Raw genomic sequence first — 12,859 nt, 5'->3', positions numbered from 1 at the left:
TATGTACATTTGGCAAAATGACCTGGATAATGCAGCACAACATCATGGATCAGCTGCAAAAGGTCACATCTCTCCAAAAACACTTCATGTATGCTTCAAAACTAAACTGACTAGTCGTAGGTATCATAGATACCCACCCTGGCCTGACGGTCAACGACCACATGTACAATAGAACAATAGAACAATAGAAGAATAGATGAATGGAGGCTAATTGAGCCATCAGAGTCGTCAGGGTGGACTCAGGGTCTTTTGGCCCTGTTCAGCCAATATGGCAAGGACTCGAAAACCGAGCCATCCTAGGAATGCACGTTGGATTGGAATGCATTTATCTAGAAAGTTTGGTTTGTTTGGGGGAGTTTGAACGTGTAATTGGACCAAAAATACAAACACTGGTCCAGCTACAAACCTCGGTCTCGATTTTATTGAAGTGAACTCTGATGCGGTTTGAATGCTTATGTGAACACCAAGCGGACTTGAGACCAATTTAAAAACAGGAAGTGGGCTACAGCATAGGGCATTCTGGGTAAATACAACCAAACAAATGCGCTAGGCTAGTCCTAGCAGTAGAAATGGTTTGTGGTATTTTACCAAAGATAGGAGAAACTTCTGAAGTCTGACTCCACTACCTATTTTGTTTAAATTTTGTGAAGTAGAGAGTTGCGCTCAGTGTCTTCCTCAGAGGTTTTCCTATTGTTTTCTTCAGTGGTTCTTGGTGCAGCGCCCCCACAGGCGAGGAGCGGAACAGCCTTTTCAATTATTTTTGTTCTTTAACTCAAACTAATTTTGTTACATTTTCAGCAGCTGAAATTGTAACAAATGTTGTAACTTTGGTGCCAGTTGCACCGGATCTACCGGTTTCTTGAGTCCAACTTCAGGACAGTTGTGGAGAAAAGACAATTCATTCACAACCTTCTCTAACTGCCCATTATTCTGTTTTCCTTCCAGCTAATTTTCTCTTTTCCTCCTGCAGTTATCTACATCTGCGGGCCACTGGAGTCCTTCATGAGCATCATGAAGCTGTTCCAGGAAGAAACCCCAGACCCAGAGAACTACGCCATCCTCTACCTGGACGTCTTCGGCGAGAGCTTGTCCGATCGCAAGCCGTGGCAGAAGGCGAACTTTGACTGGGCCGACGCCGTCGAGGTCTTCAAGGTACGGGCAGAAAACGTTTCCTTTCGCTGCCGTTTGTTTGGAAGCTTGGAGAATGAAAAACGCTCCTCTGTTCGTGACAGACGCGTTAAAGACGCTCCTTAACGAGCGCCGCGGACGCTGCCAAAAGGTCTCCCGGCCTGAGGACGCCGTCACAATCACTGTCACCGCTTCAGGGAGTTGAATTCCTGCTTGGCATTAATGAAAGAGCAGACGTGTTTTTACAGGAAGCTCTACAAATTAGCGCCGTGTGAAATAAGACACCGCAGTAGCTGCTCCCCTAATTTATCTCCCTGAATGCCACTCAAGCATGTCTTATTAATTCCATTAATTTTTTCAGACGAGATCGGTTTAGCACATTCACATTCACTCACTTCTGTACGACTTTATGGTGATTTAGTTTTGCAGCTCTTTGGGTAATTTCTCCCATTAAATTATCTTTTTTTTCTCATTTTATCACATTAGAACCATAAACTGTAATGCATTTTATTGGGATTTTAGATGATAAACCAACACATCGTAATGCAAATTGTAAATTAAATGTTTTTCAAACAAATATTTGAAAGTTATAGCATAATTTGTCTGCTAGCTCCTTTATTCTGGTCGCTTCCAGCTAACTTTTATTCCAGCCAATTCTTTCAGAATCAGTGAAGCTCAGCCAGATGAAATGCAAAATCTTTATATTATGTTACATATTTTCAACTAGATTTTTGTCTGAGCTTTGACTAGGCCTTTCTAAAGCCACCTAAACCATCCCAACTTTATCTTTTGCTGTATGTTTAGGGTGATTGTCAAGCTGGAGGATGAACCTTCACCCCAGTTTCATATCTTCTTCAGCCTCTATTAGGGTCTTTGTCCCCACAGCATGATGCTGCCACCACCTTGTCTCAGATTTTTGTAGTTTTTAGTAATCGGACTTAGTATTGAACTTTACATAGTAACTAAAATCCACATTTTTTTGAAGATAAACGGTACAAATCGGTGTTTAAGGGAGCTATCTTTACGTTTTTGTACAAACTGTGACATGTTTGTGTAAATTTGTTTAATTCTGCTTTAAATTGTTTTAGTGCTGCCCTCTTTGGGTTGAACATTGGCTACTGCAGTTGAATTTTCCTATTGGTTACAAATATACAGCTTGGTTGTATCTGGTTCAGGTATAAAACCATCTCACTCAGACACGCCCCCTAGTGGTGAATCAGGAGTTGGAATAGCGAACATGTTGATCATTGATCAATAGCATTTTTTCTTGTTTGCACCAGTGATTTACTTTTTATATGGAAATAATGGGGTGGAATGGGCCTCCTCTGTTTTTTCTGCCAAAAAGTCTCAAATTACACAGAAAAACCAGCAAATTTATCATTTAAAAAAGAAATAGTTTAGAAATAGTGTCGGTAGTTTTGTCACTAGTCCATTAAAAAAATTATGCTAAATCTGTTGTTAGTCGTTTTTTGTTTTTTTTAAATTACTAGATTTGTTGTTAGTTGATTTAAAAAAAAAAAACTGAATTGCTAGATTTGTCGCTAGTTGCTTTTTTTTTAAGATAGAAAGTTGCTTGATTTTTCACTAGTCTATTAAATAAATGCTGAATTTGTCGCTAGTTTATTTAAAAAAACAAACAATTCTAGATCTGTTGCTAGTCATTTTTTTAAAAAGCTAGATTTTCTGCTAGTTAATGAAAAAGGTCATTAGATTTTTTTAGTTGAGTTAAAAAAAACCTGAATCAATAGATTTGTGCCGAGTTGCTTCTTTTTTAAAACAAAGAAAGTTGCCAGATTTGTTGCTAGTCTATGAAGAAAATGCTAAATTTGTCGCTAGTCGATTAAAAGGAAGTTTCTAGATTTGTTGCTAAAATAGTTGGAAAATACAAAGACAATGTCGCTAAACTAGTAGCAGTACTTTTTTCATCCTGACCACGCCCCCTTTTGACCGCCTCCATTAATCCCCTGCTTGGCCACGCCCCTTTGTGTCTTGGCTCCGCCCACTGTGTGGAACTTTTTCCAAAGATGCCTGGGGGCGGGGCTTTGCTTTCCCAGTGTTTGTTGCGCTTCAACACATAAATATGCTTAGTGTCTATTTACTAATTAGGACACCTTTGGTCCAGATTTTATTTCAGTGTAAGAGTTAATATAACTTTAAAAACGGATAATTTACCTTTCACTTCACCACAATGCACTACTTTATGTTGGTTTATAAAGTTTGTGATTTTTACTCCAACAGGTAAACTCTCTAGCAGGTGCCCACCATCTGTTAGCGTTATCGATTTGGAGACAGCTAAACGTCCGGCTAGCTGGACACTGAGGATTATATAATGTTACTGGGCTTCAGTTTTGTTAGAACAAAACTGGTTTTCCGGGTCATAGCAGAGCCAAAGGGTTCACTGAACTAAACAGACAATTAAAATCTCACAATGCCAACTACTGTCTGAGCTAAACAATGCTTCAATTGTGCTGGAACCCTATTAGTGCGTTTTCTGTCAGGCGGGGGTTTCCTGGTGTTTAATTGCTAGCTAACGTGCAGGAGCAGACAGGAGTCAGGGTGTTTCCAGTGTGAAGAATCAGGAGAACAATTTTATTTTTATTTTATTAACAGTCACTGAAATCTGCAGCAATTTATTTATTTTATATTGAAAATATAAACACATTTCTGTAAACTAGTTGCATTATGTTAAAGCGCTATAGCTGACATGCTAACTATTAACGATGTTGATGGGCAGCTTTTCTCTATCAGGGATGCTCAAAGTGTGGCCAGTGGGCCATTTGTGGCCTGTGAAATGATTTTGTCCGGCCCCCAAGTCAAGAATGGTAAAAATATGGCCAACAAAACCAAAACAATTTTAGACCCAAAAAATGTGGAAATTTGAAATAGTTTTTCTTTTAATAAGGCAACAACCTGAATCCCTTTTTACATTTTGTATTATTTAAAAAACATGGCTGCATCATCACCCCATTATTATGAATTAATATAATGTAATTTTCAATAAAAATATTTCTTCAGTTAATGTTCTAATTGACTTTTATTTCTTGATGCATTCTGTGTACAAAATAATAATCATTGTTTGGAGAGGAAGCTGAACTGTTTTCAAAATAAGAGCATAAACATATGAACGTTTAACTGCTTGAAGAGTTCTTAATAGTCAAAAACCAAAACTTTAACACAGAAAATGAACTTTAGTCAACTGAAAGTTTGCAAAACAGCCAAATTTATCTGGAGAGATTAAATTAGAGGAAGCTACGTACACTAAACATTTCAAAAGTTAGCAGAAAATGCTAATTCTTGATATATTTACTTTAATTATTCTGGTGTTAATACACTAATTATTCATTATTTAATTTGTATTTGCGATCAATAACATATTTTTGAATAGAATTTAATTAATGCACTAAATGTTTGCTAAACAGAAAACAATATATATTTATAACTTTCTGACGCCCCAGAATCTGAGCCCTGGGCTTCTGCCACATCCCTCCAACCTACAGTTCTTCTTCTGTAATCCTCCCTGTAAAAAAAAACATGGTATTTTACACTTTTGCGTGTTTTTTCTTTCATTTTTATCGTTGTTTTGGGGTTGCCCCAGCAGGATAATGAGTCACCTCTAATTAGTGGAAAGATATGCGATCCCGGGTTGCAGCACGAATGTTTTTCTTTCAGTTGAAGAATCGGTGCCAGTTACCAACTATGGCTAAAAATATTTACAACAACATTCAGTTGAACTACAAGAAAAGTCTTGTTAAGCAGATTTTACATTAAAAACCCCAAACGTAACCGTGGAGGAACAGAAAACGGCGCCTCCAGATACTTTCCCTGTGTATCTATGGTGTTGTTTGTCAAACAATAAGCAGGTCTTTCTCTGTATGGATTTGCTGGCGGGTTCCGACGTGGCTTGTTGTGGCAACGCAGAGTTTTTTTGGTGCATTAATTGCTTGTGGAAGTTTGAGGTTTTAATCACTGTTGTGACACGAGAAATGATCCCCAGCTTCTTAAGTAGAAAGCAATGCTGACAGACTTTATTAAAAACGCCCCAGGGTTCGGTTTTTAGACCGCAGGTATTTAATGATTCGCATTTTTTGTCACGTAACAACAGCAAACTTTAATGAGTTTTATATGTAATGTTGTAAAACAGAAAAAATAATGATTTTTACATTGTTTTTATAGATAAAAGTGTGAACTGTAGGGTACCCATTCAACTATTTTATTGTTTCTTTTTTTTTCATTAAATGTTTTTCATAAATTCCTCTCAATTAATGATTCTAATCTTTGTTTGCTGTTATTTTATATTGATTATTTTATTGATTTTGGCACTTTTAGATTTCTGTAAATGTAAAGTGAGATATAAATGTAATTTATTATTGTTATTGGTCTACCTATAAATTTGATAAAAATCTATTGCTGTATTTCTATTGCTGTGTGTGTTTTTATTATTTTTGGTCATTTTGTTTACTTATCTTGGATATTTAAGTTACATTTACTTAAGTAACTTCTGGAAAATGTACTTTTAGGAGTCTTTTTACTACGCTGTACTTGTTACTTTTACTTTTATTATGAAGTATTTTTACTCTTACTGGAGTAAAAGTTCTGGATTTTCTTCCCACTGAATGAAAACCAAACATGTTTTAACCAAAACGTCACCAGACACAGACACACACCTGCAGCATTTGTTAAAGTTTCATAAGTTTTATATTTAAAGAAACATTTTCTTTTGTCTGATTTTGTTATTTTTTGTTACTTATATGAATTATTATAATTTTCATCCTTAAAACACCAAAATATCCACATAACTTTCTATTTTGGTGCATCCATTTGGTCAATTTTTAAATATTAAATGATTGATCATTTGATCAGTTACTCAGCACTTGAATACTTTTTATGTTGAAGTAGCGCTTCTCTTACTTGACCACAGATTTTGGGGAACTTTTTCCACGTCTTGTTTGAAATAATCCTAAATGTTTCTCTTCTAATCCGTCTTTTTCTCCGTTTTGTGCTTCCTCCAGTCCGTTTTCATCATCACGTACCATAACCCAGAGAACCCAGAATACCTGGACTTCCAGAAGAGACTCCATGCCAGAGCTCAGAGGGATTTCGGTGTTCATTTGGAGCCATCATTAGTAAGTATTAAACTACTGTGAGTTCTAGGTTGCACAACAACCTCTGTAATTTTTTATGGGACAATCTAGACGGAGAAAACATCACACTGTGCAGAGTAATTGCTTGAACTTAATGAGGAATGAGGTTTACAGTTCTGTTTGCAGTTACTGTAGTCAGTTTATGTGTGAGAGCGTAAAAACAGCATTTTGTTTAGATTCTGCAGAGTAAATGCAGTTTTGCTGCTGCAGAAACTCTTGTTCTCGTTGGTTTGAGTAACGCCTGTTGTTGCAGATGGACTACATAGCTGGCAGTTTCTATGATGGCTTTCTGCTGTACGCCATGGCGCTGGAGGACACGCTGGCGGAGGGCGGGGTGCAGAACGACGGCATCAACATCACGATGAGGACGCAGAACCGCCGATTCTGGGGTGACACATTTCTACCAAGAACCTGTTCATTTAATCTGAAACAAATGACTGACTTGTAGAGCTGCAGCTGACGATTGCTGTAATAATCGACTTTTCTAACGATTAATCGATTATTCTGACGATTAATCAAATATAAAAAGGGCACATTCTGCAGATTTCTTTATTTGTCCACTTAAACCTTTTTTATACAATATAAGAAATACAGGATAAGACAGAAAGAAGCAAATAATGAAATTTCTTCTTTAAATAAGAGAAATATTGTATTGTCATAGCAACCCAGTAAATCTGAACTGGGTGAAACTACTGTACAATGTTAGAATTTTTTTTTTTTTTTTTTTTTAGAATTGTTTGTTTTTTCTCTGAATTTTTAATTCCTTTGTCTCCAAATTTAGATTTTTTTTTCAGAAGTTCAAGTTTTTTTCTTCGAATTTTTACTTCCTTTTTTCTGAATTTTGAGATTTTTTTCTCAGAATTAAAAATTTTTTCTCTCCAATTTTTTTTCATCAGAAGTCTGAGTTTTTTTGTCTGAATTTTTACTTTATTTTCTTAGAATTTTGTCTTTTTCCTCAGAATTTTGACTTGTTTTCTTACAATTTTTTATTTTTTCTCAAAATGTTGACTATTTTTTTTAGAATTGTGACTTAGAAAAAAAAATCTCTTCTCTTCTTTCGGTGGACCGAATCGTCTTCCGTACTAAGACAAATTTACAGACAAATACAAAATGTATAGCTATTTTGTACAGTTTCTTTCCTAATAACTGCTCTGAATATGTTTCTTTTCACCAAATATCCATTTCTAAAATCTGTATACTCCTGTTTTATAAACAGGCCCTGAATTATAAATCACGGCAAACATAGATCACGCCCTCAGTTGTTTGTTTGGAAACAAAAACAAATGTTTACTGTAGTTCTTTGTTCATTTTTGTCTTTCTAAGTATGTTTTAAGTGACCAGTTTAGTTTGTCTAATTTGGATTTCTTGTTTTTACTTGGTTCGTTTCCTGTTTTCAAATGACTCCATACAAGAACACGTGCTCTGACCTCTGAAACATTAACGTGTGTTTTAACTTTCGATGTGCATCTACTGTTAAATAAACAGCAGATGAATGTTCTGTTGTTGAACCAGGCCAAATGTTTGGTTCTACTAAATACCGAAACGAAGAACTGTATCTGAATCTGATTTAAATCTGCAGCTTTCTAACAGTGATTACAGCCTGATTGCACATTTTTACAAATCACCTCAATCCAAAGTGTGTTTTCATGCTTGATGTGTGTTGTGGCATATCGTACTTATAGAGGCAAAACAGTGTAAAAGTCTGAGCTTAAAATGGATAATTATGGTTGTTTTTCCATGGCGTAATTCGCCTGGAAGCCTTTAAAAATATCAAACAGTAATACAGAAAATGGCATTTTGATTGAGCAACAAACCTCATTAATGCTGCTAATTTTTCTGTCTTAGGAATCACCGGACTCGTTACCATAGATGACAAAAATGCGAGAAACATAGACGTGGACCTATGGTCGATGACCAACCAGGAGACGGGAGAGTTTGGGGTGAGTCCAGGTTCAGAGTCTCGGAAACATATTTTAGCAGCCAGGTGTTTTTACTTTCGCATGCTCTGATGTTTGGGAACATTGGGAACAAAACTTTCTTTTAGTAAATATGAACTGAGAGAACCTAGGACAACGCCAGGAGTTTTGACTACAAAAATGAATTCTGACTTTTTTCTCAGAAATCTGCCCTTTTTTTGAAAATTAGAATTTTTTCTCAGAAATACAATTTTGAAATTTCTCAGTTTAAATTTTTTTTCAGGATTCTGACTAAACTGGCAATCCTGTCTTTTTTCTCAGATTTCTCACATTTTCTCAGAATTCTGACATTTTCTCAGACTTTCATGTCAAAATTCAGAGATTTTTTTTCTCAGAATTCTGACTTTTTCTTGACAAGTTTTGGCTAAAATGTACAAAGTTGCTTTTAAATGTACAGTATATATATTTTCTTTACAGTTTTGGCCTAATTGCTGCTGTGAATATATTGTTTTTTTAACCAGATGGCTTTTTTGTCTAATTGATGACTCAAGTAGCTGCTGATTATTTCAGTAATCAATTATTCACGATTAATTGTTTCAGACCTACAGAATAGTTCATGTTTAAATCAGTGGCTGCAAAACAAACCTTTATGCTTGAATCACCGAACCTTTTCTGCAGATATTCTGTCTATTTTGTGCTGCACATCACAGTTAAACATCTCTACTTTGGTCTCTTCTTCCCAAACAACATGAGTCTTGTTTCAGTCTTTTTTATAGCGAAATGTGCTAACATTAATATTGTTTGAGTTTATTTTCTGACTGTCTTGTCATAAACGTTCATATCATTCAGCTTTGCACAATCCGACCTCTGGGTGAACTTCCTTCTTGTTTAAATGCCATAGACAGACACTGTGCACCATTACACTGATAATTTATTGTAAAACTGCTGTTAAGAAATAAAAAGACACTTCACAGATGGTGTTTGAAAGATTAAACAGGTCCAAACCCAAACAGAACTGCAAACATTTCTACTTTTGGCTTCCAGAGAACCGTCTTCGAAATGTTCCCTGTTAACCTTACGTAGCGCGTTGCAAACTGTAAACAGCAGTTTTTATGACTTTCCTCTTTATATTAACATGCACAAGACGTACCTCAACCTCAAAATGAAACAAGATTTTATCATTAAGTTAAATGACAGTTTTATTGATGAAATATGTCTCCTCTGTATGTCGATTATTAATTGTTTCCATTATAAATGTCTGCAGAACTTTGTCAGTGTTCTGCTAATTTTGAAAAAACACAATTTTGCAATTGTGGCGTTTCTATTAAATACGAAACACTATTAAAGTCACATCTGAACAAGTTTGTTCAACAGATAAGTAATTAAAAAACATAGCGCGCCATCATCTTCCAACCACTTCCTGTTGTCATCTTTGTCGTTTCCACCAGTAGTAACATCTGTTATTGCGTTACTCGTGATGAAAAGAAACTGCATTACTCCGCATTGGATCATGTCCATAAAACCATCATGATCCATACTGGAATGGTGCAGTGAGAAATGTTTAATTATTGACATACCTGTATATTAGCACTCATGCTAGGAGGAATTTATTTTCCTATAAATTGACTTAAATTCAGTGTTTTGTGGACTTCAGGTGCCACAAAACACAAACTATCCTAAATGCAAAATGGCACCTTGAAAATTAATTCTCCAAAAGCAGGAAGTGGACTACAGAGCAGGGCGTTCTGGGTAAATACAACCAAAGCATGTTTATTGCTACCAGGAGAAAAGTTTCAAAATCTTTTACCAAAGACTAAAGAGAAAACCTTCAAATACTAAAATCTGACACTGTTCCATTTTTGTTTAAGAAGCTTCTCTCAGTGTCTTCAGAAATTTTTGTAATTTTCTTCAGTGGTTCTTGTTGCAGCGCCCCCACAGGCGGGGAGGGGAACAGCTTTTTCAAACGGTTTCTTTTTGACAGTGCAGTGTGAAAGAGAACCTCAGCAGCTGAAAATGTAACAAAGGATGCGACTTTGGTCTCAAAAGGAACCGAGTCTTCTCAAGTATCAGGCGTGAAAACACCCTAATGCTAACGTTAGCTTCCATTCTGTGTGTCGGCAGGTCGTGGCATACTTCAACGGAAGCAGTAAAGAAATCATTTGGTCACAGACGGAGAAGATCCACTGGCCCAGCGGTGGACCGCCACTGGACAATCCGCCATGTGTGTTTTCCACAGACGACCCTTCCTGCAACGATGGTATGGTGTAATGAATGGACTGTTAGGAAATTGATGCACACAACTGACTTTTAATGATTTTTCCCACTTTATTTGTACATAAAACTGAACTGTAGGGAATGCTAATGCTTAATTTTATCTGTAGGAAATTATGGTTTTGATGTTAGAAAGAGTTATTTTATCCAAATATTTTCCTTTCTGTTCACCCAACTGAAGGTATTTAATTGTGTTGAGTAATGAAACAGACCACTAACACAGAAATGGTTTGCTAATAAAACCATATAAAATGTACTAATTGGCTTGTAATTATTTTCTATAATATGGTGTCACAATTCAAAATCTTGAAACCATAAAAAGCTGTGAATATTTACATAAATGTGATTTTGCCATCTTCTGTATTTCATAAATTTGCAAAAACTCTCAAAACATTTTTCCATATTGTCATTATGGACTATTTGTGTGTATAATTTTGAAAAAAGATTAATTTTGATACAATTTAAGTGACAATAAGGCTGTAACATAGCAAAACACAGAAAAAATGAAGCTTTCAACTTAGATTTCGAAAACTGAATTATCTCCAAAAAAATGTAAAGGTTAAAAACTAGAGATTAAATTTGCTGTCTCCTTCTTTTTATTCTCTGCATCTTTTAAGAACTTGGCTCTAATCTTCTTCCGTACATAGTTTGGACTCTGGTTTGGTCAGTTGTTTTTCCCCCCACTTACTGGATAAGATTATTTTTTGACAAATGAATTATCTCCAAAAATCTTTTTAAAGATTCAAAGCTCAATATGAAATTTGTTCTATTGTTCCTTTTGATTCTCTGCACCTTTTAAGAAATTGGCTCTAATCTTCTTCCGTACATCATGACTTATGGCCATTGCAGTATTTTCTAATCTCTTCCCAGCATGGACAGGGTTGTTTCAGGTTGTGTGTGTGTGTGTGTGTGTGTCGCTGTCCTGCACTGCGGTGGCGTGTTGCAGATGGTTTCATGCTGTACAGGCCGTTAAACCGAATATATGAGGGAAAATTCTCCGTTTTATTGCGGCTCTTCCCACAGTGTGAACTCCACCTAAATTCTGCACATATTTAACCTGCTGAAATATGTAGATCATAATCTAAACTCCACAGTCGGATTCAGATGGCAGTAAATTAAGACAGTCGGATGGGGTGGAAAAAAAAGAAAAGATTTTCCATAATTACGGCTATCGGGTTGTGCAGTGATTTACTGCGGGACTTAATTAGGGTTTTAAATGCGCATCAGGGATGTGAAATGGTTGTGCTGTTTGGTGGTTTGACAGACGGCTGCAGCGGTGCAGCTGTGATTTTTCTCAGCACACATATTTCTCCCTCAGACTTCTAAGAAACCATCATGGCCATCTGCTGCACATATGAGGCCGTGACGCTGTTATCCTGCTTGTTTCCAGGTCAGCTCCCCGTTCTGGGCATCGTCGCCGTCGGTTCTGGATTAGCGCTCATCATCTTCGGGATCTCCAGTTTCCTCATTTACAGGTGAGTTCAACAGAACTAATGCTGGCTTAAAACTTCCTTTCCTGCAACTGATTTAGTGCCGTTTTATTGAAAGTTGGGGGTAAATAGAAGAGTTTGTTCGAGGCTGGTGTGTGCTTATGTAATGCAGCAGCAGCTCAGCAGGTGACTTTGCGAAACGCAGGGATGAGGTTTGCCTGAGCTGCCAGGTGAGCTCATAGGCTGGCCCCCTAAAAGCTGCCACTCTCACTTGATGATCATTAGTGTGTTTTAAAAGCTCATTTTCTTTCCCTCTGGGGTTAAAAAATAAAAAGCTGCTTGTTTGAAAAACATTTTTCATGGAGACTGAAATGCATTTGTTTTTAAATGGGACCTGTTATGCAAAATTCACATTTTGCTCGTTTTTGTACTTCCATTTGGGTTTCTAAACCAGCCCAAGCACTTAAAAAAACACATAAGTTCATGATTTTTTGGTATCTGGAAAAAATCATTTCAAATGTAGCAACTGCAGAGAAGCCCAGCCTGTTACCTAGCAACTCCAGTGGAATTCCGCTTGTTACCTAGCAACCCAAGCAGAGCCCCAGCTCATTTGGTCAGCTGGTTTTACCACTGTACAATGGCTGCTGGAAAAATTCAAGAGCTTTGTTGTTGACTTGCCATTCAGAAACCACTGACTGCATTCTTGTTGGTTGCGCAGGAGGCTCCACTTCTGGTTTTCGAAGATGTACTGTTGTATAGTTGCACATCTGTTTGCAGCCATTTTCACGTGTGAATATAAATGTTGAGTTGGGGGCGTGGTCAGCAGCAGACTGTTTGGATTTAGAGTGACAAGACGCCCTAAAACAGCTAAATATAGGTAGAGCTGATCAGTCAAATGAAACCTTATCTTACACATTTTTTCTACATCTTTCAATTGTAGTTAATTTAACTCATTTTCTTTCTTTTTAAATAC

The 12,859-nt window shown here is 36.6% G+C and overlaps 2 protein-coding genes and 1 long non-coding RNA gene across 3 annotated transcripts in view; 2 read left to right on the top strand and 1 right to left on the bottom strand.

The window, feature by feature from the left end:
- Nucleotides 1–12,859, top strand: part of LOC114149750 (protein NLRC5-like) — a 1,536,511-nt gene that overhangs the window by 402,291 nt on the left and 1,121,361 nt on the right. The gene's annotated exons all lie outside the window — the stretch shown is intronic.
- LOC114149825 (uncharacterized) overlaps nucleotides 1–12,859 on the bottom strand; it is a 461,125-nt gene that overhangs the window by 341,901 nt on the left and 106,365 nt on the right. The gene's annotated exons all lie outside the window — the stretch shown is intronic.
- The window catches only part of npr2 (natriuretic peptide receptor 2), a 65,188-nt gene that overhangs the window by 13,454 nt on the left and 38,875 nt on the right, over nucleotides 1–12,859 (top strand). The window contains exons 2-7 of the mRNA XM_028025849.1: nucleotides 971–1,152; nucleotides 6,138–6,251; nucleotides 6,523–6,658; nucleotides 8,115–8,209; nucleotides 10,307–10,442; nucleotides 11,847–11,931. Of these exons, the coding sequence (XP_027881650.1) occupies nucleotides 971–1,152; nucleotides 6,138–6,251; nucleotides 6,523–6,658; nucleotides 8,115–8,209; nucleotides 10,307–10,442; nucleotides 11,847–11,931 (748 nt within the window). The remainder of the gene's footprint in view (nucleotides 1–970; nucleotides 1,153–6,137; nucleotides 6,252–6,522; nucleotides 6,659–8,114; nucleotides 8,210–10,306; nucleotides 10,443–11,846; nucleotides 11,932–12,859) is intronic.

This window comes from Xiphophorus couchianus, chromosome 8, assembly GCF_001444195.1.
Source record: "Xiphophorus couchianus chromosome 8, X_couchianus-1.0, whole genome shotgun sequence".
Taxonomy (NCBI): Eukaryota; Metazoa; Chordata; class Actinopteri; order Cyprinodontiformes; family Poeciliidae; genus Xiphophorus; species Xiphophorus couchianus.
Note: the sequence above shows the minus strand (reverse complement) of the source record. Positions and strands in the feature narration are given on the sequence as shown.